General features: G+C 42.5%; 2 protein-coding genes across 6 annotated transcripts in view; both read right to left on the bottom strand.

Annotated features, from left to right (window-relative positions):
- LOC149207730 (histone acetyltransferase HAC1-like) overlaps nt 1-25,049 on the bottom strand; it is a 311,587-nt gene that overhangs the window by 137,107 nt on the left and 149,431 nt on the right. The window lies entirely within an intron of this gene.
- On the bottom strand, nt 22,155-23,380 carry LOC149207731 (uncharacterized). Its single transcript, XM_089393943.1, has 2 exons — nt 22,930-23,380; nt 22,155-22,806 (listed from the first exon to the last, which is right to left on the bottom strand). Exons 1-2 carry the CDS (start codon nt 23,055-23,057, stop codon nt 22,308-22,310), a joined length of 627 nt encoding a protein of 208 aa, XP_089250069.1. The 5' UTR covers nt 23,058-23,380; the 3' UTR covers nt 22,155-22,307.

Here is a 25,049-nt window from a genome sequence, read left to right as displayed (position 1 = left end):
CGTCCCATGTGTGTGGATGCTTTGAGTTGTACATGCATAGAATGTGTACGATCATCCTGTTGACAACCTCTGTCTGGCCATCAGTTTGAGGATGGAAGGCTGTGGACTTAGTGAGTTTAGTGTTCAACATCAACCAGAGAATGGACCAAAATGTACTGAGGAACCTGTTGTCCCGATCTGAGATGATAGACTGTGGGATCCCAAAGTGTACCCACACTCATTCAAAGAAGAGTTTAGCAGTGGCTTCTGCTATGATAATCTTCTTGCAGGCCGCCATAATGGCCATCTTCAAGAACCTGTCGACAACCACAAAAACACAGTCGTTTCCATGCTTAGTGGAAGGAAGGCCTGACATGTAATCCATGGAGATGGATTCCCAAGGTCGACTAGGGGTAGGCAGCGGCGTATAGAGGCCTTGCTTCTTGATGGTCGGTCTAGCAATGGCGCAGGCAGTGCATGAACTGATGTACTTCCCGACATCCTGTCGAAGATTCGGCCAATAGAAATACTTCTATAGTACTGCCATTGTTTTCTCGACCCCGAAATGCCCAGCAGCCCAACTGTAGTGTGCTTCCCAAATCATCTTAGCACGCTCGCTTGAAGGAACACAAAGGTGACCCAAGTGGCATAAAAGGGCATCCTGGAGGTGAAAATCTGGAACATGCTGACCCTCCAAAAATGTCTGGTATGTGTGGTCGAATTCTGGGCCGCTTTTGTAGAGAAGTGGCTAATCAAAAGTCTCGTGCCCACAAGAGTTGAGCAAGGTGGTTAACGCCATGATCGGTGGTCGACTGAGGCAATCTGCAACATTATTGGTGCTGCCCTTCTTATACTTGATATTCAAATGGAACTGTTGCAGGTATGTGGACCACTTCTGATGGCGATCATTTTGTAATTTCCCTTGGGTCTATATGAACTGCAGGGGTCGGTGGTCTGTGTGGATAAATGTTTCCTTCCCCAAAATGCAATGCTTCCATTGTCGGCAGACCTGCACAATGGAATACATCTCTTTGTCATAAGTGGGATACTTCCGAACTGTGTCTAAAAGTGTCTCATTATGATATGCTACTAGATGCCCGTGTTGAATAAGGACTGCCCCAATAGCATAGTCAGAGGCATCTGTCTCGACCTCAAATGGTTGTTGCAAGTATGGTAATGCGAGCACTAGTGCCAAGCAGAGGCAATCTTTCAACTCTGTGAATTCCTTTTGCTTAGATTCAGACCAAAAGAATTTTGCTTTCACTCCTCCCTTTGTGACTTGACTCAAGGGCCAAGTGATATGAGAAAATCCCAAAACGAACCTGCGGTAGAAGTTGCCAAGACCTAGAAAGCTGCGGAACTCTATCAGAGTGGTTGGAGATGGCCAATCCCAAATGACTTGGATCTTGGTTGGATCCACATGCACCCCCTATTCATCAATAATGTATCCCAGATACTGAACCTGGGTCATGCCAAAAGTGCATTTCTCCAAATTGGCACATAAATTGTGTTGTCGCAGTGTTTGGAGAACCTGTCAGATGTGGTGGAGGTGCTCTTCCCAACTCTGGCTGAATATCAGGATGTCATCCAAGTATACCACTACAAATGAGTTGGTGAATGGTCGCAAGATGTCATCCATTAGCCTCATGAAGGTTGCAGGAGCATTCGTCAATCCGAAAGGCATAACATACCATTCGAAAAGGCCCTCCTTGGCTTTGAAGGCAGTCTTCCACACATCAGAGGGTTCGATTGGTACCTGGTGATATCCTGACTTCAAATCGATGTTGCTGAAATATTTTGCCCCCTTAAGTTGGTCCAGGAGGTCATCAATCCGTGGGAACGGGTACCTATTACAGACAGTGATCTTGTTCAGCGCCCGATAGTCAATACAGAGTCTCCAAGTCCCATCCTTCTTCTGTACCAACACGATCGGGCTTCCACAGGGCAACGAACTCGGACGGATGTGACCTTTCTGCAGCAGCTCCTGAATCTGCCTCTTGATTTCATCGTTCTCTAGAACGGAGCGCTGATAGATTGGTCCATCGGGCAGCGGCGCACCTGAGATCAGATCGATGGAGTGCTTGACCTGACAGTGCAGAGGAACCCCTGCGGGGGAGGTGAAGATGTCCTCGTACTCCTACATGACCTTGTCCATCTATAGTTGTCGTGCGGAGGGGCCCTGTCTGGAGGCGGCGGCCACCATCTTCTTCTTTCCTAGAGGGCGTATCATCAGGAAAACAAATTTCCCGATTTTGGAAATGAGCTTACTGCATTGTTCTGCAGTAACCAAAGAGATGGTGGTAGGCAGTGCTACCTTCGGTATCCTGTACAACTTATTTCCCAAAGTAACAATAACAGCACGGGCCCTTGATTCATACACAGCATGTCGATTCCATAAGTATGGCTATCCTAATAATACATCACAAACTTCAAGGGGAGCAATGTCACACAATACCTCATCCGTGAAGGGCTTGATGTTGCATGGAAGGCAACACTGCTGGCTCACGTGAAGATCCCATCCTTAGTGAAGCCACCCAATGGTGTACGGTTGTGGATGTGTTGTGGTCGGTAAGCCCAGCCACTTCACAACCTCTGCTGAAATGAGGTTCTTTTGGCTCTCGCTATCGACAACGAACTATAGCGGGGAGCCCTTTACCCACATCTGGGAGTGGAAGAGACGCTCCTCCTCTGGATCTTCGGGTTCCTCCTTCTGGATCTTCATGGTGGCGTTGGGCTCTGCATCGATAATCTGCTTCCCTTTGTCATTCCCCTTGTTGGGTTCTGACTCAGACTCGGAACATGCATCTAATTCTGAAACCTTTAGCTCGGCCACCAGTCACTGCTTGGCCCGACACTCACTTGTGTTGTGAATGGAGCTCTTATGGAACTCATACCACTTTCCCGTGTCCTTTTTTGGCTTCGCAACGCTATTCTTTGCTTGCAGCTTTGGCAGGTTGTCTTGGGCCGCCCTGCCTTGGCTTTGTCCTTTGTTCCGCAATTTGGGGGCACATTTCCCTTGCTTCGGATTCGTAGATCCAAAGTCTCGCTTCTTCTGTTAAACTTTTGCTCGACCTTGACGGCATATCAATATGCTGTGTCGAGCGAGGAGATGTTCAGGAATTCTATTTCTTCCTAGATGTACTTGTGCAGGTAGTCGTGGTATTTGAGTACCAAATGCTGCTTCAAATCCTTGATACCCAACTTCGTGCGAAGGGTATGGAAAATATTGGTAAAAATCCAGCACGTCTTGGTCCCTTCCCTGCCACAGCATGGTCCACTTTATGTATTGATCCTCATAGCTTCCGACAGGGTAGTATTGCTCCTTGATGGCATCCCAGAATGAATCCCAAGTGGGTGCGGCTGAAAATAGTGAGCCTATACTTTCATCCTTCTGCTCGCAGTAGGTTTCCCACGAGTCCTTGACGTGGAGGGCTGCCTTGAGAAGAGTGAAAATAATCTTTTTCCGACTGGAAAAATCATGAACAAAAAAATAACCCTCTAGCAGTTTAACCATTTATCGACAACATCTGCGTCTATCTGACCCTCAAACATGGGGATTTCAAAATTAACTTGTACCTTAAACGATGTGGCGTTTCCAGAGTAGCTGTTGGAAGTCGATGCATCGCCCCTGGGTAACCGCTGAAGGATCTGGGCAAAGTTGTCCATCATCGCGTTCCTTTGTCACTCGAGGGCTTCTTCGAGCAAGATTTTGATAGGATCTCCTGCCCCCTCGTCTTTCTTTTCATCCGCTATGGGAGGCCGTCGGGGTTTGCAAGGCTAGTCTTGCAAAGGTTTGACCAGTTCAAGCCCTAACTCCATATATGTCGACCTCATTGGGGACATGTAAAGAAAAACAGAGAAAAAAAGCAAACCGCTCTGATACCACTGATCCGGATTTAAACAGGAACGTAACAAATTACAGAGATAACCATAAACACAGAGATGTAGCAGAAATAATACTTCATTTCATTAATGTAAAATATTGAAATATGCTTACAAACAAAAATGGAAATAAACCAGCGAGGGTGATAGTAGCTTATCTCTGAGAAGAGATGTGGTGGCTACATGCGTCTGAACTGCCTTACAATGAGGCTCAAGGGCCTTTTTATTATTGAACAATAAGATCAAACCCTAAACAACCAAAACCCTAACCCGAGGAGATGTAACACCGATATTTTATGCGCCCCGTTCGGGTGAGTTGGACAGCCAACTTCCCAAGGTCGTGAGTTGGTCATATTATCTCCGTTTGACGCGCATAATAACCCGTTTGAAAAATCTCTCCGAGGACTACAACGGAAAGGACAATTTTAGACAGAAAATTGCTAGTAGTAGATTTCCAAAAAAATGTCGTTTAGGGCCTCAAAACAGCTCCGAAAGTTTAGGGCCCGAAAAACTGCTAAAAATAGTAAACTGTACTACAATTAAGGAAATTGAAAAACTGAAAGAAGCAATGGTGGGGTCCAAGTGGAATTGGCGGGTGGCCACCAATATCCACCTAGATCATACACACCTTCTGTTATTTCACAGAATAGTCAAGTTGACTAGGGCTTCGTACTACAAATGATCTTTAGCAGCTCCGATTCAGGGAAAGATACGCTTCAATTATCCTCGTTGCCTTGCCTTTCAAATGACATCACTTTTCAAAGAAACCAAAATCAAAAAACTAGCAAGATTCGTTGTCCATCCAGATTAATATTGATGTGCCAAAACAAGAACTAATACCGACAAAATTTTCGTGAAGCTGCCACAAAAGGGTCTAGATCTTCCTTCGACTACTTTAGAACAATTATAAACCCTCGTTGCCTTAAATAATGTACCTATGCCCAAAACAAAATCAATTTCAACTGAAAGACTCGTTGTTCCCAGATCGTACTTTTATGCCAAGATATAATGAAGTGGGGATAAATTGGTGTCAACTAGGGTGGAATCTTTCACCACTGAAATTGACAAGGGAAAAGGGGTCTTAAAACCCTCATAGCTACAGCTCAAGAACAAATGAATCGATCAACACTTAATGATCAAAATGAATTCATCCCTCTCAAATTTATGGATTTCCTAGAGGGTTATCTTCTTCTAAAATGATTGAATAAACTTTACTCCAAGCCCCAATTTTGGGTTTCTTCACCCAGCTACCCAAAAACCTGCCCAACATTGGGAATTTTTGAGGTTTTCCCCCTTTATTGAGGACTATAGCCTATGGGGATTGATAGGCTACTTCGTCCTATTCATCCTCAATTCGTAGAGGATGTTACAACCTGATGGACACATTGAACCATTAGTGGGACCTCTTGAAGTGGTCATTGGACACACAATTCCAAGGGGGGCCAAGTATTTTGGCTTGTTCAAACATCGACCCAGTCTTCTGGGGACCTCAACGTGATATATCATTATACATGTGGCAAATCCACTTTACCATATTTATTTATTTTTTATTTGAGCAATAGATTTTTAATTCTAGGATTTAGACTAGTTTTAAGAAGCTCCATAAAAATAATAATAATTTCATAGTAAAGGAATTACTTACCTCCTTTATATTAAAAAAGGACTTCATCATTTGTAATCATGGTTGGATAGCGTAAGTATTCCTGTCCCAGGAGCCTAATAAAAAATTTCTTGGTGCAATTGGGGTTTTGGATTTATTATGTGATGCATGTTTCAATCTAGTAGACTTCTTTTTTGGTTTCATTTGCAGCATTTTTAAGCATTTAACTTGTCATTGATTTAGGACCCGTTACCCACCACTTGTGGGTGACCCCTATAGGAGAAACTTTATCTTAGATTTGTCTTTAGCCGGGGCTGCCTGCAGCCCCTTCCAGACACTTGATAACTGGATGTGCTACTATTCTCTGCCACTTGAGCCAGTCATTAAGTGCCCTCACTCATTTGTCATGATTGTATGTTTGAAGGTGGGCCTTCCAACCCCAATGGTATGATTTTTCATTATGTAGTTAGGTGCTTATGCTTGCTTTTCTTGGGCACATTTGGGCATGGATTAGTGAGGGGATTCGGCGGCAAAAACGGGCTTTGACTTGAACTCTTGTTCCCTTGCCTCATCTTGAGGGTGAATCTTGGGTCCTAGTCCTGTGGTATCTCCTTTATGAGCTATTAGATTTAGGAGTGGCACTACATGGAAAACCCTAATTTTGTTTGTGTGGTCCCGCTTCCCAACACCATATATCTCAGTCCTCGCCACTCATTATAACTCCGTTCACATATATTTCCATCTGGGTCCACATTTGTCCATTGGGTCCATAAGGTGTTAGCCTCCTCTTCCCCTTGTCCACACCTTGAGGTGGGCCTGGAACGATGCCCCGGAGGTTGATGCCACTAGAAACAAAGATAAAAGCATAATATGGCCACACACAACAGGAAACGTACCACAAAATACAAAAGATGGTCAAGACCAAAGAATTTAGGACATGGGCAAAATCCAAACATGAGTTCTACTCCCTATCATTATGGCCATCACCCCGGTTACTAGGGCCCCTATGAATGCTCCCTGCATCATTAGGGAACCCATGGTTGTCCCAACCCCTAGTGAGCGATGAATTGCCCCACCACAAGGAGGTATTCACTGCTACATCTTACACATCATGCTCTCATCCCCTTGAGCCCCGAGCAGTTAAAAAAAGAAGAAAAATCAATAAAAGGCAAAAGGCATATGAAGAAGGGTGGAAAACCAAAAGTCAAGGTAACCACAACCGCTCCCTCCTACATTCATATACTCACTATGTGAGCTTCCTTCATCATAGCTACCCTTGTACCATGGCATGTGGCTTGGAGCCTTCCCTCTTGCCCCCGCTATGTTCCATCATTATTCACATGACACTTGTCATTTGATGGATGTACCATGGACTTGTCACTCCCTTAGAGGTTGAAACCACCTAATAGGTTCCTTCACTAACCTCTCTTGTCAAGCAAGGGAACACCTGTACATGTTTAAAGCCCACTTGGAAGGGCATGGCACTATGAAGTGTCCACTTCTATGCTTGATTAGCGAGCTTAATTACTCAATTGCACTAATGATTAACTGTATTGGAAGGTGAGGAGAAGCATAGGATCTTATACAAGAATGCAGGTGGGTCTCCATCTTGGACTTGGCCTCCCTATACAGGATCCAAGCCCTCCAAAAGGTCATAATGGCACTTGTAGGGTAAGCATTGAGAGTCATGGACCTCTAGTCTTGCAGAGCATTGATTTCCATGACATGGGCTTCTTCAGCACCACCACATTGCTTGTTCATGCCCTAATTATAAAGAGATGATCATGCACTTGGAGCATGTTGCCTAATCGGCTACACATTGCACCCGACACTTGGTAGTTGATCCAACACCCAGAGGACGTTTTGTCTCTTTCGAGGAGACATGGGAGGGCATGTATCATCTTTGAGCCCTCATTGATGGAGCATCGACTTGATCCTGAGACACTTGGAGACCCATCAAACCCATTTGGAGACCACGGAATCCAACTTGGGGTTTGGAAATGTTATGCAACATTTCAAGGGCATCCCCCACTTGTCCATGGATTTTGAGGCCCTCATTATCGTTTTTGGCACATGAGGCCTCAACGTTGCCCTTCTAGGCCTCGATGTCAGCCTAGCATGGCCCTAAGAAGGCTAATTCGATTTGTTTATTGAATTATCATGGTTGGCTTGTAACCATGGTTGGGTTACTTAGCATTTTAGGCATAGGAGTAGCTTTTCTTTTAGTTTTCGAACTTATATGACATGTACAAATAAGTGAGAGTCATCCTACTTGGATTATCACACTTTGGATTTGGATGTCTCTTAAAAAAGAATTCAGACCTGCAGTAGAGGAAAAAAATTGTATGTTCTTGATGAATTATGATGTTTGGATAAATTCATTGACTATCTTGGAGCTTCTTTTTGGCAATATTATGGATGGATATACTCTTCTTTAACTTGTAAGTGCCATATAATACTATGTTTCTATTTTGATGAATGTCTCATACATGGAAATTTTGCTTACGGTGATTAAATGTGCCCTAACTAATGCGAATTGTTTGGACCATTGAAAACTATTGCGATTTTGCATGTGTTACTCATTAGATAAAGAATGGATGAATGTTCGTAGAGGATTGATTAGTATGCATCCTTGAAACTCCATAAAATTGTCATTGAAGTATAAAATTCTAGAAGAGGTTTTGTTGTTGTTGCATCTAGGGTAGTGAAATTTCTTCTAGGTCTCCTTAAAGAGCGAATTGCCATCTCATGGTTTATCTTAACTCCATTTCTCCCAATAGGCAGGAACTGGTCCTAATCCTAGTTGATCAACTATAAACACTTTATTTTTCTCTCTTTTCAACTTTTCCGCCTTAACCCTAGAAGGCCAAATAGGGCCTAATGTGAATTGCATTAGAGACATCTTCTTGGGGTGTGAGTTGGTACACTCCTAGGTTGTCCTTTCTTCTAGTTGCCCTCAAAGTTTCAAGCAATTCCTATGGCTAGTTTGAGAGAAATCTCAAGCCCTAGCTCTGAAACCATTTTCATCCTTCACCTTCCTTGGATAGTGGCATCTCATAAGTCATTTGTCCTTGAAAACTTGTTGAAAGTTAATCATTCCTTGACTTATCTTATCCTTGCTTGACCTAAGGTATCTCATTCCTCTTTTGATTTTGCAAACCTTAGGCCTTGCTTGGATCACCTAGGTCTCTCTTGTGGTCTCAGTCCTTATATGATTGCTATCTCACAAAACCTTAGAAAGTTCCTTTTATTCCCTTAGGAAGCCTTGATCTAGGTGTATCCCTTGTATTGAGTATGCCTTTCGTTAATTTTAGGATTAACATGTTCTTTGATTAGGTCAGTCACTTCTAGCTCATTAACATTATTCCATTATGTATCATATTAACCATTGACTTATAACAGTAACTGATGAAAGAACTATGAAATTTTGGAAACCCGAATCCTATTGCAACAACTGGAAGTAATTCTCCTAATTGTTAAATTAATTTTAACAATTTATTTATTGTTTTCTACAGCAAATACTGAATCAATCACATTGCAACCTACACAAATAAATTGCGGAAGAAATAAAAGTTGGAATAAATACTAGCGCACACACATAAAATGACAGTGATTTTTGGATAAATGTCCTCGGAAAACCCAACTTGGGACGACCAGTGCAGCAGCTAAGGGTTTTATTATTATGCAGCAGTGAAATAATCTGAGTACAACTAGATTCTGAAACTGGCATTCCTACAGAGAAAAACTAGCAAGAAAAACCCAGTGAGGAATTTCCTCACTCCACAACCAAATCTAGGCTTTGACCTCAGCTCAAGTTGAGTCGTCCAAATTGGCTCTGCGCAGCTATCACGGCACCCTAGCGCAGTCACTTCTGTACTCAGCTCGAACCAGCTTCTCCTCAAGCCGTCTGGTCTACTATTGTTTGGGAAAATGTATCTCTTGGCCTCTGGAACCTCTGCCCAGCTTCAGGCACTGAAACTCAGCTTTCCCTAGTAGTTTTGAAATTGCCTCTTTTACTACGTTGTTCTACGTCAGCCTCACTGTGGCTCACTTGCCTCTCTACAAATGCACTCACCAGAACTGGAATCCCAAGATGGGGAAAACCCTTGATCAATCTTCATTATTATCAATATCAAATGTTCAGCAGAGGAAGAGAAAGGGAGTACACTTAAAGTCAAATTGACTTGCCAATATGTTAAATTGCTAATCAATACCACTATCCTTATGTCAAGGAAATAACCCAGTCAATTCTACACTTTTGTCTTTTGATCTAACCAGTGGTCAATAATAGATAAGACAGCGACAAAACTGACTTCAAAAGCAACTTGATCCTAGATGTATATATGTGTCCTTTTGCTGAAGATGACGAACACAAAGTAGATTAATTTTGGATTGAATACGGATCTGGCTACGGCATACATCTTCCCTAACCTACAGCAGCAAACTCATGTGTTTAACCTCAAAACCATTCGATCTTCCTTTCAGAGAAATCAACTTAGGTCAAGTTGATACCTCGGCCTCTTTTCTTACACTCAACTTAGGTCTGAACCTAGAAAACTCCATAGTAGGTTTGCGGCAACAAAGAAAGATGGATGTTGTCCAAAACAGTCTTAAACACCCATTGATCTAGTCCAGACATGCTTCCAACTGCCTTGGTCTTCTGCCTAGGGAACTCGGCCTGATGTAGGGAAGGGTTTTCCATATAAAACTAGCCCAGACTTACCCTAAAGACTTGCGGCCAACTCAATTGAAGGTTCTCAGCCCTGTGACAGAAGAGAAAGCCCAAAACAAAACACTCATTTGTCCTCCTTCTGGACTCGGCTACCTCAAACATGGTTTTGAACCATTTGATGTGTAAAATGAGGTTAAAGGCACCTCTATATATAGGAACTTAGAGAGGGTCAAGAGACATGTCGAATGGACTTTATGGAGGTGAGATCGACCTTAACAATTTGTATATGAGCGGGCATAAATCAAAAACACATTTCTCCTTAACCAAATTTGATGATCTTTAGGTCGATTTTAATCCTCTCAAAAAGAGGAATTCAATGCCGCAAATATCTTCCCCAAAGGATTTGTCCAAAGTGGAATTTGGCCCTAGTTTCCAATTTTAACACTCCCTCTCAACTAGGGAGAATTCCACCTGCCAATCCATCTATCATCATGTCATCCTGTCATCATACACAGTCTCCGCATCTCATCTCAACTCTGTTGAACACTGATATACATAATGAAGAAGAATTGACCGAGGGTGAGTCACAAGACCTTACCACTCACCACTGACATAAGTCAGTCCAAGGCTAGAACCCCAATCAGACTTGATCTCAGATCAAGTTGTAGAACATCATGCATCCTAGACATAGGGAGTACGTGTTGGAATTTCTAAGTTTAACCTGTTAGAAATTCTTCCTATACTATCTGAATTATTTCTTCCTACTTGTTCAAGTACTTAACAAGTTTCTAAACATGTAAATACTGAAAATAAATACAAGTACAGTATCAACACATACAGATCGTCAACTAAAAGTAAACAAGCACACAAGTGGCACCATTATTTTTGGACAAATGTCTACGAAAAAACCCAATGCGGGAAAATCGGTGCAGCTTTTCAAAGGGTTTTATTATTATGCAATTTCAGAATACAATCTGGGTGCCAGAAATGGCTCACCCAATAGAGAATGCCCTCGGCAGTAGTACCTCTCAGTCGGAGATAGATATTTCGGCTAAATCACCAGATGAATGATCCCACAGCAACAATGTAGCTTTTGTTGCTCTGCATCACTATGATAGGGACTACGTCACCCTATCCAGCTCTCCAGCTCTCAATCTGTCCCACGAAATTCTCCCAACGCTGCCTCTAGACCCTGCTTCAGCCTCTTTAGCCTTGCGTCAACCTCTCTAGGCTTTGTGTCAGTTTCTAGAGCCTCTGTGTTAGCCCCTAGACCCTCTGCGTCTCACACGTTGGCCCTCTCTAGCTCTATGCAGTTCTTGGCTGGTTCTGCGTGGCCATTGGCTAGCTCTGCGTCAACCTCTCCCGGCTCTGTGCTGACCCTCCTGGTATTAACTCTACCTCTCTTCTATGTATTCACTGCCCCTCAGCTGCAACTCAGATCACTCACTCGATTTCCTCAGCAAACCATGCCCCAGAAAATCGAATTCTTGATCTCTCTTGGTGTATTCTCCAACTAACCCTCAAGCCTCCTCTTATACTTTTCTCGTTGGTCCATCAATGGCCGAGATTAAATCTCTAATCAATGGCTAAGATTAGATTTGACTTGATCCATAACTTTTGGACCATTCTAACTCAGTTTTATATTAATACCCATTAATATTTTATTTTTTCTAAGTTTACACTTAAGAACTCCATTAAAAATATTAATTATTTTAATCTCCCAAACCGGTTAGAATTTGCCCAAACCCTTTCTAGCTCTTGGAATCTCATGTGCTTTAGCCTCTCCACCAATTTTCATGGCTAGAGCACATCCCATGCTACCCCAAACCAACATTCCCTCTTAGCGAGGATTGTGCTCTAGTAATACTCCTCACCAAGCATCACTTTGATTATCTAGCACCGTTACCTGTGCTAATGCTAGGCCTCCCCGCCCACATCCTCTGCATTGTTGCATCCTGTACTGCTGCCCATGGCTACCACTACCACTGTTGCATCTATACGGCAGCTCCCACTGCATCTGTGTTGTTGCCTATGGCCCTACCACTGCCACTACAGCATCTGCACTGCATCCCCTTCTCCTCACACTACATCGTGTTGCCCATAGCACTACCACTGCTAACCGCTGCACTGCAACCCAGTCACTGAGAAGGAAGTAACTGATCCACCCAACTCTGACATCCTTGTCAGGCTAGAGACTTCTCCCGATGCTGCAGCTCCCTTTGTCGCTAACAAGTGCTCCCTCTATTGACCTCTACGCTGCTGCAACAACTCCATGCATCTCGCACCATTGCACACCTCTCTGTGTCATCCTGCACTAGTGCAATAATCCTAGGTTTCTTGCACTGTTGCATCCTGCTAGCCTCTGCGTTGTCCTGGGACTCTTGCACTGTAGCACTCTCTGCTGCTTCATCCGCATCTATCTCTACTGACATCTGCCAATCCTGCTACTCCTCTTTGGGGCTCCCGTAGCAAGGTATAATCCAAGAGGTTGGGTACCTAGAGGATCTTGTCCCTCATCGCCTATAGTCCGTCTGACTACAGCTTGATGTCTCCCCACTTCCTCTCAAGTGGTGCATGAGCACTCATGGCACAGTCGTCATTCTCCTCAACTTCTTTCTCCGCCTTTGTTGGCATTGCCTTTGAGTCAAAAGCTTCTCCCTTACTCTTCTTCCTCGGACACTGGTTCGCATAGTGACCCCATTCCCCACAATGGAAGCACTTGACCTCCTTCTTCTTTCTTTTCTCCTGCTTTCCTGCAGATGCGAGAGCCACATCTTCTTCTTCCTCCTTCTTGATTCTAACCCCTTTTCCGCTACTCCCCGCCTTGGTCACCCATCTGATCTCTTCTTGACGAAGAGTCGCCCACAGTTCCTCCCAATCTGGAAGGCTCGACCTGCGCAATATGCTCTAGACAAATACCTCCCAATCCTCTGAGACTGCGTTCAATGCGGTCCTCCCCATCAGTTCCTGATCTGGCGTGGCCCCTATGGAAGTTAGCTAATCACAGATCTCCTTCAATCCACCAAGAAAGACATCTATTTGCTCTCCCTTCTGCATCTGGTATGACCATAGCTGATTTTCACGTAACATCTTCTTCTGCACGGAAGTATGCTGGTACAATTTCTTCAGGGCCTCCCACATCTCATTTGCCGTGTCCTTCTTGGCAATATGCAGCACCACATGATCCTTGACCCCATCAAGGATGATGCACTTTGCCCTGGCCATTGCCTCCTTGTACTTCTCATTTTCAGCTGGGTCAACTGGGATTGCTATTGTTTTCAAGGCGAAGTGCTTGATGCGATCCCTGTCTAAAATGGACAAGATCTTGGCCTTCCAGACTACGAAGTTGGAAGCTCCATCCAGTCTATCTTCATCTCTCAGCCCATTCACTGCCATCTTGCTACTTCTTACAACTCCTCTAACTCTCTTTACTTCCCTCATGGAAGTCCTCGGTTCGACTCCCTCTGAGTCTCGATTTCCTTTCTAGAAATCCCTCCTCCTTGGTCTTGCCCTGTTAGGTACTGTTCTGACCATAGTACCCCACCAGCTTTGCTCTACAAATTATCCGCAGCCTCCTATACCTCAGCAACTTGAAGGACTGAGCCTCTAGGCTCTGCGCAATCCCGGCACCGGAAAAACCTACACCTCCTGGCCACAACATCGATCCTTCCTGGCTGAGAAAGATGACCGGGCACAGCGTAGGTTAGGTATGCTCCTCTCTGTCTCTACGCTGATCCTCCTCCTGGCTCGAACTGATGGCGCAGGCCCTCTGCGCCACTCCTTCCTTGCTGCTTTCTGCTAGGAACAGCGTCTATCATTGGGGACAGTTGTTTCTGCTGCTACTGCTCTACTCGATTGATGTCTTCAGTTACCTTGTGATCTGCAACCATCCTCTGATACCATGTTGGAATTTCTAAGTTTAACCCATTAGAAATTCTTCCTGTACTATCTGATTTATTTCTTCCTACTTGTTCAATTACTTGACAAGTTATTTACCATGTAAATACTGAAAATAAATACAAGTACAGTATCAACACATACAGATCATCAACTGAAAGTAAACAAGCACACAAGCGACACCATTGTTTTTGGACTAATGTCCCCGGAAAAACCCAATGCGTGAAAACCGGTGCAGCTATTCAAAGGGTTTTATTATTATGTAGTTTCAAAATACAACTTGGGTGCCAGAAATGGCTCACCCAATGTTACTTGGGAGCGGGAGCGGGAGCGGGGAGCGGGAGCGGAAGCGGGAGCAGGAGCGACCATTTTCAGAAGCTCCCGGTTTGGGAGCGAATCGGGGAGCGATTTTTTAAAAATATATATATTTTTTATATTTTTTAATTTTTGATACATATATGTCAACAAAAACATGTAGAATGATGAAATAGACATAAAAAACATAAAAAAACATAAATTGATCATTGAACCATATCACATCAATCATCTAGAAATTATAATCGTCATCAACCATGTCCACAAGTTAGTAAAATACATATTACAACTGCAACATATTGAGTCTTATAAATCATGATTCATCAAATTCAATATTAAAGTTTCAACTTCAAGCTTTCAGAATTGAAAATTCAATAACATTTATCATCATTGATCACCAAAGTAACAAGTTGTACTTGTAAGCCAAGTTTAACCATTACAAGAAGTAATATCGAAGATATTTCTAAGTCCTAACTTCTAACTGTTAACATGATATGAAATGTTAAAAATTTATAAAATGAAACATGAATAATGAGATGAAATGAAACAACTTTAGTCTTTCACAAAGCATCATATTCATAATTCACAATCATTACCAATGAGTTATAATTGCCAAGGCCCAACTTCAAACTTCAAATTTTCATTGTCACAGTGATATAATGTTTACAAAAAATATCATAATGTCATAATGATATGAAAGAGTCAAGAGTCAAGATTCAAGGACTCAAAACTCAACAGTTATGAAAACTAAAGTCTAATAGAAACTAAAAAAGACAAGTAAACTGTAAATCTACAAGTGGCCCTTGCCACGAGAGTCTCCAGGAGTATAAGCAGGTCGTGGTGGTCTTCTAGGAGTCTCCCGCACAGATCGACGACCAAAACTAGAGCCTCCACGCGAGGGTGTCGATGGAGGTGGCGACAGCAATGGAACAAGACTCGGGCCCCGAGAACTGCTACTGGATGGTGGAGGTGGAGGTGGCATGGCTGCTGCAGCTACTTCATTTTCATCCCGTACAAGCTCCTCTTCTAGTTCTTCCATATGTACAATGCCATCCTCCAAATTGTCGTCCTCAGGGTGATTGTCCCAAATTTTATATGTGAGATCTTCATTAGCCCGATCACAGTAATGGCTCAACAACCTCAAGTTGTAGTGCACATAAACCAAGCTTTCTGCTCGGTTTTCGTTGAGCCTGTTTCTTTTCACATTATGTATATAACTGTAGGTGCTCCAACACCTCTCTGCAGAAGAAGAATTTACAACCTGTGAAAGAACTTTTTTTGCCAATTTTGGCAAAAGTCTGTGGCCGCCATATGTTTCCCACCATGTGAGAGAATCAAATTTATCTTTGTCGTCCATTGCATGGAAGTTACCATACAAACCACTGCCACTGAAGTATCTGCCTATTTCAAGGCGCACAGCTGCACATTCCTCCTTGTCAGGCACCAACTTTTCTAATGCTTCCAGATATCCTCTAGTTACCTCTTGATCTAAATGGGGTTTGGTCCTAACACCACCCCCTGCTGCAGGTTTGCCCAACCAAGATTCTGAGTAGTATTTTGGCGTAAGGATATACGCCAAGCAATGTAGTGGAACGTTAAGCCTATTCCACCGTTCACACACACAATCATGAATCAGTTTGTACAAGTTGGGATCTTTATTATGAACAATGTCTTTTATTTCCCCCAACATGGTATCCATTTGCTCATACACCTCGCCAATCATTGGTTTGTCTGTATCTGCAAAAAGAATCATGTTATAAATTGGCTTGGTGAAATCCAATACCTGTCTCACAGTTGTCCAAAACTGCCCATCAAGAGCGGCCTCCTCCACCGTTTCAAAACCTGCCATGTCAGCTACATTTGTAGCCCTTTCCTTTAACACCTGCCAATGTGGACTTGATACCATGCTAGCTAATGCCTCTCTTACCTTCAAAAGGCGCCTGAAGGTGAGGTAATAGCTACCAAATCTAGTCCTCGCAATCTTCAGCAACTCCAATCTCGAGTGACTGCGGAAAAGGCCATGGGTATTGCTATGATTTGTAATAAATTTTATCATATTTTTTCCTTTCTTGTACAAATCACCAATCCATTGGTATTGTTCATTTTTGTTTTTGACAATATCATGCAACAGAAGGTTCAATGTGTGAACCAAACATCCAGACCAAAATATGTTCGGGTATTTATCCTCAATAATTGCTCCCGCTGCCTTACAATTAGGAGCATTATCAGTGATGACTTGGATGACATTGTATGGGCCAATACGCTCAATTGTTTCAAGCAATGCTTCTGCAATGTTGATAGCGGTCTTGAACTTGTCTGAGTAATCATGTGCAGCTAGAAAGATGGGACCACTTCGGGACACAGCAAGAACACTTATCAATGGCTTGCCTTTTACATTTGTCCATCCATCAGATACAATGGACACCCCATTGTCAGTCCAAGAACTTGTCATTTTATTCAAAGAATGTGATATTTTTGCTTTTTCATGATCAAGGCCAACAGTTCTTGCCTTGTCATACCCAGGGCTCTTGTATCCTTTAGGGGCATCATTTATGGCAGAAACCATTTCGTGCCAATAAGGTGAGCGTAGAACATTGAATGGTATCCCACATGCATAGAGGAACCTGTAAACTTTTGAATCCACATCATTCCTACACCCCTCATCAAGGAAATCTGATATGGTTCTACGCCTTAAAGATGATGACCCCGTGCCTCCATGTCCATATCCACTGCCTTGGGAGGATGCTGAAGGAGTTCTTTGTGATGGTGAGATTGGTTCAAAGAAACCCCTTGATCTTTTTGTTCTGTATTGGGCGTCCTCCTCTTCCTTTATGTATTTGGCTCTATCTGCTGTTGACACCGCTGCACAAGTTTTGATTCCTATTTGTTTCTCTCCATCCCATGGCCTTTTCCCGCAGAGGTGTCTTCTAGCACGGGTGTATGAGCCTGTGTAATCAGTGTTGCAATGGGGGCAATGAAATTTAGTGGTTCCACCCCCTCTCCCTGTTTCAGCCCTGTGAACATATTTCCACAATGGAGTTTGGTCTTGTTTAGTTTTTTGAGGGTCATGTTCACCCTCCTCCACCTCCTCCTCACTGGGGTTTTCACCCATTTGACTTCCTCCAGCTTCTTCATCCACCTCTTCAGTTTCAGGCCCCCTCCGTTTCCTACTCTCCACCACCATAATAACCATAAAAGGGACCAGGAAGAGGAAAATGCCAATAAATATCCCCATGTCCATGGTGTTTGATGTTTGTAGGGTTTGAGTCTTGAATCTGCAAATTAATTTAGTTTATTGGGATTAATTCATTTAATTTATTAATTTAATTTAAATACATGATCTTTAAACTCAAACAGCTAAATTAAACTAACCAAATTAACTACCTAACCAGCTAAACTAACTAAATGATTAAGTTACTTACCTCTGCAGGCTTGCTCCTCGCTCCTTGGCACTTGCTCCTCGCTCCTTAGCTCTGGCTCCTTGCTCCTCAGCTCTTGCTCCTTGTTCCTTTGCTCTTGCTCCAGCTCTCAATCTCTTGCTCAATGAAGTTGAAATGATATTTTTTTGGCCCATTGGGCTTATAAAATAAAAAAAAAAATTCTAAAATTTTTGGAAATTTCGGGTCCGGCGGATTTTTTTCCGCCGAACCGCTCCCGGCCCGTCTAAAATCGCTCCCGGAGCGTTTTTTAATGCCCGGGAGCGATCAGGGAGCGATCGCTCCCGGGCATTAAAAAACGCTCCGGGAGCGCGGGAGCGATCGCTCCCTGAATCGCTCCCTAACAAACCAGGGAGCGCAAATTTTTTTACGGGAGCGCGCTCCCGAAAATCGCTCCCGTCCGGGAGCGCGCTCCCGACCCGCTCCCGCCCGGAGCGCGCTTCGGGAGCGGGTTCGAAGGGGGGGGGGGGGGGCGCTCCCCCGCAACACTGGGCTCACCCAACAGAGAATGCCATCGACAGTAGTACCTCTCAGTCGGAAACAGATATTCCGGCTAAATCACTGGATGAATGATCCCACAGCAACAATGCAGCTTTTGCTACTCTGCGTCACTCTGATAGGAACTGCGTCACCCTATCCAGCTCTCCAGCTCTTAGTCTGTCCAACGAAATTCCCTCAGCATTGCCTCTAGGCCCTACGTCAGCCTCTCTGGCCCTGTGTCAGCCTCTCTGGGCTCTACGTCAGCTTCTAGAGCCTCTGCGTCAGCCCCTAGACCCTCTACGTCTCACACGGTGGCCCTCTCTGGCTCTACGCAGTTCCTGGCTGTGTTATGAAACCAGCTCACAAAAAGAGAGAAAAGATAGATCAATGCCTTAGAAATAAGCCTCTTCGAGGGGGGCAACCTCCTTTACATTACACAAATGAACAATTCTTAGATGATTCAAATGACAAAACCTCCTTTCTATATATAGGAGTCTAAGGAGTCACAATATAACCAAAGTCGACCTAACAATAATAATATAAAGGCACAAAAATAACAATAGTGGGATTCTATGGGGCACAATAATAACAATATGGGGACAATAGCGGCACAACAATAACAATAAGGGATACAACGACAATAGTAATGGGGAATCACTAGTATTATAGGTACCTAGCATGCCCCTCTCCTTCAAAAAAGTGTTGTCCTCAATGCTTGAGTAGTTCTAGATGCTTCTATTTAAAGTTCTCATCCTCCCATGTGGAATCTTCAACGGGTAAGTTCTTCCACTTGATGAGATACTCTACAATTGATCGATTTCGTAGCTATCAAGTTCTTGTTTCTTTGACTGCTTCAAGTTCCAATATGATTTTTCCTTCCTCATCAAGTTCTGGCAATATTGTTTGAACTGGAAGCTTGTCACCTATAACATTCTTTAAGCATGAAACATGGAAAACTGGACTCGGGAAGCTGCAAGAAGCTCCAATTTGTATGCCATAGTACCTATCTTTTGCAACACCTTGTACAGACCATAATACTTTGGTGATAATTTATTATCCTTCTTAGCTTGCTTGAGGGACATTTGTCTATATGGTTGTAGCCGTAGGAATACCCAATCACCTACATCAAAACTTCTTTCGCTACGATGTTGATCTGCCTGATGTTTCATTCTATTCTGTGCCAAGGTGAGGTTATCCTTTAAGAGTTGGAGAACTTGCTAATGCTCGATGTGATCTTCCACTGCTTGAACCTTAGAATTTTCTCTTAAATATGATGTGATGGATGGTGGATGATATCCATAAAGTGCCATAAATGGGGTCATTTTTGTTGCAGTATGGAAGGAAGTGTTATACCACCATTCAGCCAGAGGCAACCATTTGACCCATTGTGTATGTTTATGAGATACAAAGCAACGAAGATATCCTTCCAAACATTTGTTTAATATCTCAGTTTGCCCATCAGATTGAGGATGATAAGATGAGCTATGAGCTAACTGAGTACCAAGACAAGAAAATAATTTTGTCCAAAAATTTCCAGTGAAAATGGAATCTTTGCCGCTTACAATAATCTTTGGGTTTCCATGTAGCTTTTGAATTGTTTCCATAAATGCAGTAGAAACTGTACTCACTTTAAATGGATGAGATAATGCACAAAAGTGTGCATGCTTGGTAAGTCTGTCAACTACCACCATGATAACACTCGTTCCTTCAGACTTGGGTAAATCTGTGATAAAATCCATTGAAACCTCCTCCCAACATTGGCTTGGAATGGATAAAGGTTGTAATAGTCCTGGGGTCTTAATTGTTTCAACTTTATTTTGTTGGAAAACCAAACATTCCGCCACAAACTTTTGAATATCCGATTTAAGGTCATCCCAAAAAAAAACCTTCTTAACCCTGTGGTAGGTTTTTAGAAATCCTGAGTGCCCTCCTAAGGGAGAGGTGTGCAATTCCCTAAGAATCTTTTGTTTGAGTTGGGAATTCTTACATAGGTATAATCGATCCTTGTACCATAACGAATCATTTTTCCAGCTAAATGTATCAGAAATACTGGGATCTTGTTGTATCTTTTGAATGAGTGCCCACACTTCCTCCTCATTCTTCCATTCATCCCTTATTTCGTTTATCCAATCTGGTTGGATAATAGAAATAGCGCTTTCTTGAGAGTGCATCTGCCACAACATTTTGCTTCCCTTTTTTGTAATGATTTCAAAGTCATAACTTCAACATCTTTATGACCCATTTTTGCTTCTCTTCTGAAGAAAATCTTTGTTCTAAAAAGTATTTAAGACTATCATGATCTGTTTTTACCTTGAAGTGTCTTCCCATTAGGTAGGGTCGCCATTTCTTAAGTGCATGTAGTATTGCCAACATTTCCTTCTCGTAAATAGCTGTGTAAATATTTTCCTTTGATTGGATGAATTTCGAAAGCAATGGGTCATTCTTCTTGCAGTAAAAGTTAAAACAACACCAATGCCATTTCCTGAGGCATCACATTCCATAATAAAGATTTTTGTGAAGTCCGGTGTAGCTAAGATTGGTGCTTGACACATTGCCTCTTTAAGATGTTCAAAGGCCTTCATTGCTTCTGGAGTCCATGAAAATGCATCTTTCTTTAATAATGTTGTTAGAGGTGCTGCTATTATCCCATAATTCTTAACAAACTTGCAATAATACCCTGTCAACCCGGGAAATCCTCGTAGATGCTTTATGGACGTGGGGAGTTCCATTCCTTAATGGTTTTAATTTTGCTAGGGTCTACCTTAACACCTTCATGAGATACAATATGACGCAAATATCCCACGTCTTGTACTCCAAAGAAACATTTGGAGATTTTTGCATATAATTGTTCCTCCAATAGTTTGAGCACCATGTCAACGTGTTGGACATGATCCTTCCAAGACTTGTTGTAGATTAGTATATCATCAAAAAATACTAACACAAATTTTCTAAGGGTGGGTTTGAAAATGGAATTCATCGAACCTTGAAATGTAGAAGGTGCATTAGTAAGGCCAAAAGGCATGACCAAAAATTCATAATGACCCTCATGAGTTCTAAATGTTGTTTTTGGAATGTCTTCAATCTTCATTCTAATTTGATGATATCCTGAACGAAGATCCAACTTGGTGAAGTAATTGATCCATGCAATTCAGCGAATAATTCATCAATGCCAGAAATGGGAAATTTATCTTTAATAGTGAGCTTGTTGAACTCCCTATAATCTGACACATGCGGCATGATCCATCCTTCTTGTGAACCAATTCCACTGGAGCAGAGAAAGAACTTTGACTAGGTTGAATTATACTAGCCTCTAGCATTTTTGCAACCATACGTTCAATTTCACTCTTTTGGACAAAGGGATATCTGTAAGGCCTGATGTTTGGAGGAAAAATTCCTGAAATCAAATTAATAGCATGATCATGATCACGAATAGGTGGGAGGCCTTTGGGAGCCTCAAATACCTTGGAATGATTGTCCAAGAATTTTTGGAGACCTGGAGAAATGGATGATTTCGATGCGGGAACCTCTAGTGAACTTAATTGTGCAACTATGCCTCGCTGTTCATTCTTTAGAAGCTTTGTCATTTCGTTTGAGCTGATTATCTTTCCTGGTTTCCCTGCGATACCCCTTAATTCAACTTCCTTTCCTTCTAAAGAGAATTTCATGAAAAATTCTTGAAAATTATAAGCTATTATACCCAAGGATTGTAGCCATCAATGTTGTTAAAAGCGCGAGCGGGATTTAATCGGCGCCGGGAAAAAAGCGTTTGGCACAAAAATATTCATTTTTTTTCATTTTTTTTCAATTTTTTTAATATCTAAACCATCTACAACATAAAATAAATACATTGACACATAAATATGATAAAAAAACTAATATATAAGATGTTTAATATCATTTCTAGCGCTAAAATCACACATAACATTGAATCATGTCCTGAATAGTAAGTCCTGAGTCCCAACTCAGCCTCAAAATATCAACAAAAAATATGATAATGTATCTCATCATGTCATAATGTCATATACAATAAAATGAAAGTCTAATCCTATTGATTTCCTCTGCCCCTCTTGCGAGAAAATGGCACAACTTTCTCTTTCCCTCTAGATGTAGAAGCTGGTGCCTGTGCTGGTGGAAATGGCAGTGGAGTCTGACGTGCTCTAGAAGCTGAAGAACTAGTAGTAGCAGCTACAGGAGGCTGAGGTGGACGGAGACCACGTCCTCTACTGGTGGTAGTGGTAGCCCGGGTAGGCGGTGTCACCTCCTCCTCCTGCTCCTCCTCCTCCACCTGCTCCTCCTCCTGCTCCTGCTCCTGCTCCTGCTCCTCCTGCTCCTCCTCCTCCCCCTCCTCCTCCCCCTCATCCTGCACTAACCAATCATCAGTGGGATCCATGAGAGGCCTCTCGGTCTCAACCCTCCATTCAGCAGTGGTGTCAATCCCATCCAATGAGATGGCTTCCGTATCAGGTGTCTTCTCTAGTTGTCTCACCCACAATCGAAGATTGTAGTAGACATAGACCATGTCATTAAGTCTATGGGACTCCAACCTGTACAAAGTTCATGAAATAATAATTAATAATTAATATTATAAAAAAATTATTGTTTAAAACTTTAATGAATTCAAAAATTTATTTGGAAATTTGCAATATTTTAAATGTTTAAGTGTTAACCTATTGCGCTTCTTGTTGTGTATTTTTTCAAATACACTCCAATTGCGCTCACATCCCGAGGAGCTGCATGTTTGGCTGAGGATGCGTACGGCAAGCTTTTGCAAAAGGGGTACTCTGACACCATACATCTTCCACCATGCGTCTACAACAAAATTACAAATAAAATTTTAAATAAACATAAGAAAAAAATGGAATTTGAAGAGACAATGAAATTTGAAACAAAGTTACAAAGTACAAACTAAAAAATACCTGGCATTTTAATCGTCCTATCAGTGACAGCCATCTCAAAGCCAAATGTGCCACCTGACATCTTATATGTCTCAATTTGTCTAGAGATCTCTATACGTTCTTCTGGAGATCTCACCATCTTCTGGACACAGGTTAATAATCCTTCCACGACCTCAACATCAAAATCAAACCCACATGCATAAGAAAATGCAGGGTTCAGGAAAAGCCCAACAGCATGAATGGGACGATGGAGTGTGTTGTTCCATCACTCATCAATGACTTCCCATAGAAGGAGTTGTCTCTGAAACCCATCATCTCCCTTATCATCATAGTAGGACCGAATGGCTTCTTTGGCCCTGTCCATGGCTTCATACAAATAGCCCATTGCGGGCTTCTCACCATCAACCAACCGAAGAACCTTTACCAAAGGTTCTGTAACAGCGCACACCTCCTGCACTCCCGCCCAGAAGTCTTCCTGGTATGAAACTAGTCTGCAGACGGCCTCTCCTTCTGGTTTGCGGCTCATTGACGAAGCACGCCACTCCTCTGAAAGAAACATTCTCTTCAAATCCCACATAGAATTCAAGAGGGATTGAAGAGATATGAAACTCGTCGCAAACCGTGTAATGGCGGGGCGCACCAACTCTTTGTTGTTGGTGCATTTTCTCATCAAGCTAAGCACAGATGTGTGATTGTAAATAAATTTTGTGATGCTTTTTGATGAGTCAACAATCTCTTTGACAAAGGGAATTTTCCCTATGTCCTCTAACATCAAATCAATACAATGGGCAGCACAAGGTGTCCAAAATAAAGTAGGATGCCTGTCCATAAGCATTCTACCAGCAGCAACATAATTTGCAGCATTGTCCGTTATGACTTGGACAACATTTTCTGCACCCACCTCCAAAATAAACACATCCAGTAAATCACATAAAGTTCTTGCATCTTTGATTTGATGAGTTGCATCAACAGATTTGATAAACATAGTCCCCTTGGGACAACTAACCAAGAAGTTTATAAGGGTTCTCCCCTTTTGGTCAGTCCAACCATCTGACATAACAGTGCATCCTGTTTGTGCCCATGATGCCCTAAAATCCTCCAATCTTTGGGTGCAGTCACGCTTTTCATCTTGAAGAAGCCGGCCTCTGAAATCATGAAGAGAAGGGATTTTGTACCCCGGGCCAACACTGGCAATAGCATCAACAGTAGGTTGGAAAAATGGATTATTCCTTATAATGCTGAAAGGAATATCACTCCAGAGGAGAAATTTTGTCATCAACCTGTCAGCTTGTTCTTTTTCAGTTCTTTTTAGCATTGAACCAATAGTTGGTTGTGAACCAGGTGTGGTTCGAGGAACAAAATATGATGATGCAGCTACCGGATTGACTGACGCTGCAGTAGAACCAGTGCCACTTGGCCCACTTCCTTCAGCTGACCTTTTTAGTTGCCTTTTGAGTTCTTCTTTGGCCTCTCTAGTGTGCTCTAATTCTCCCAATGCTCTCATGGCTCTTTGGATAATTTCAGCAGTTGTATTTAGACAGGGCCCCACATCATGTCCAGGGATTTGTGCAAGGTGGAACTTCAACCTGTACACCCCCCCGAATATCTCCTTTCCACACAACTTGCAATACAAGTTTTGTCTATCATTCGGAGTTTTAGGTTCACCATATTCCCAGAAAGGATCCAATTTCCTTGGCATGTTTGTTTTTGAATTTTGAATTTGCAAACCTATGGAAAAATAAGGATTAGGAAATAGGAATTTAGGATTACATAATACAAATTACAATTTAGCATTTACAAAATTACAAGTTAATTATTTCCAAAATCCCAATTTCCAAACCCAAGTTACCCAACCAAATGCCAATGGCAAATGCCAAAAAACAATGAAAATT

Source organism: Pinus tabuliformis, chromosome 1_2 (genome assembly GCF_031772625.1).
Source record: "Pinus tabuliformis cultivar Carrire ecotype Pingquan chromosome 1_2, CPIR1, whole genome shotgun sequence".
NCBI lineage: Eukaryota > Viridiplantae > Streptophyta > Pinopsida > Pinales > Pinaceae > Pinus > Pinus tabuliformis.
Note: the sequence above shows the minus strand (reverse complement) of the source record. Positions and strands in the feature narration are given on the sequence as shown.

Coding starts and splice junctions, on each gene's coding strand:
- LOC149207731 (XM_089393943.1), bottom strand. CDS start 23,057: ATGTATGGTGTCAGAGTACCCCTTTTGCAAAAGCTTGCCGTACGCATC. Junction 22,807..22,929: donor CACAACAAGAAGCGCAATAG/GTTAACACTTAA, acceptor AACTTTGTACAG/GTTGGAGTCCCATAGACTTA.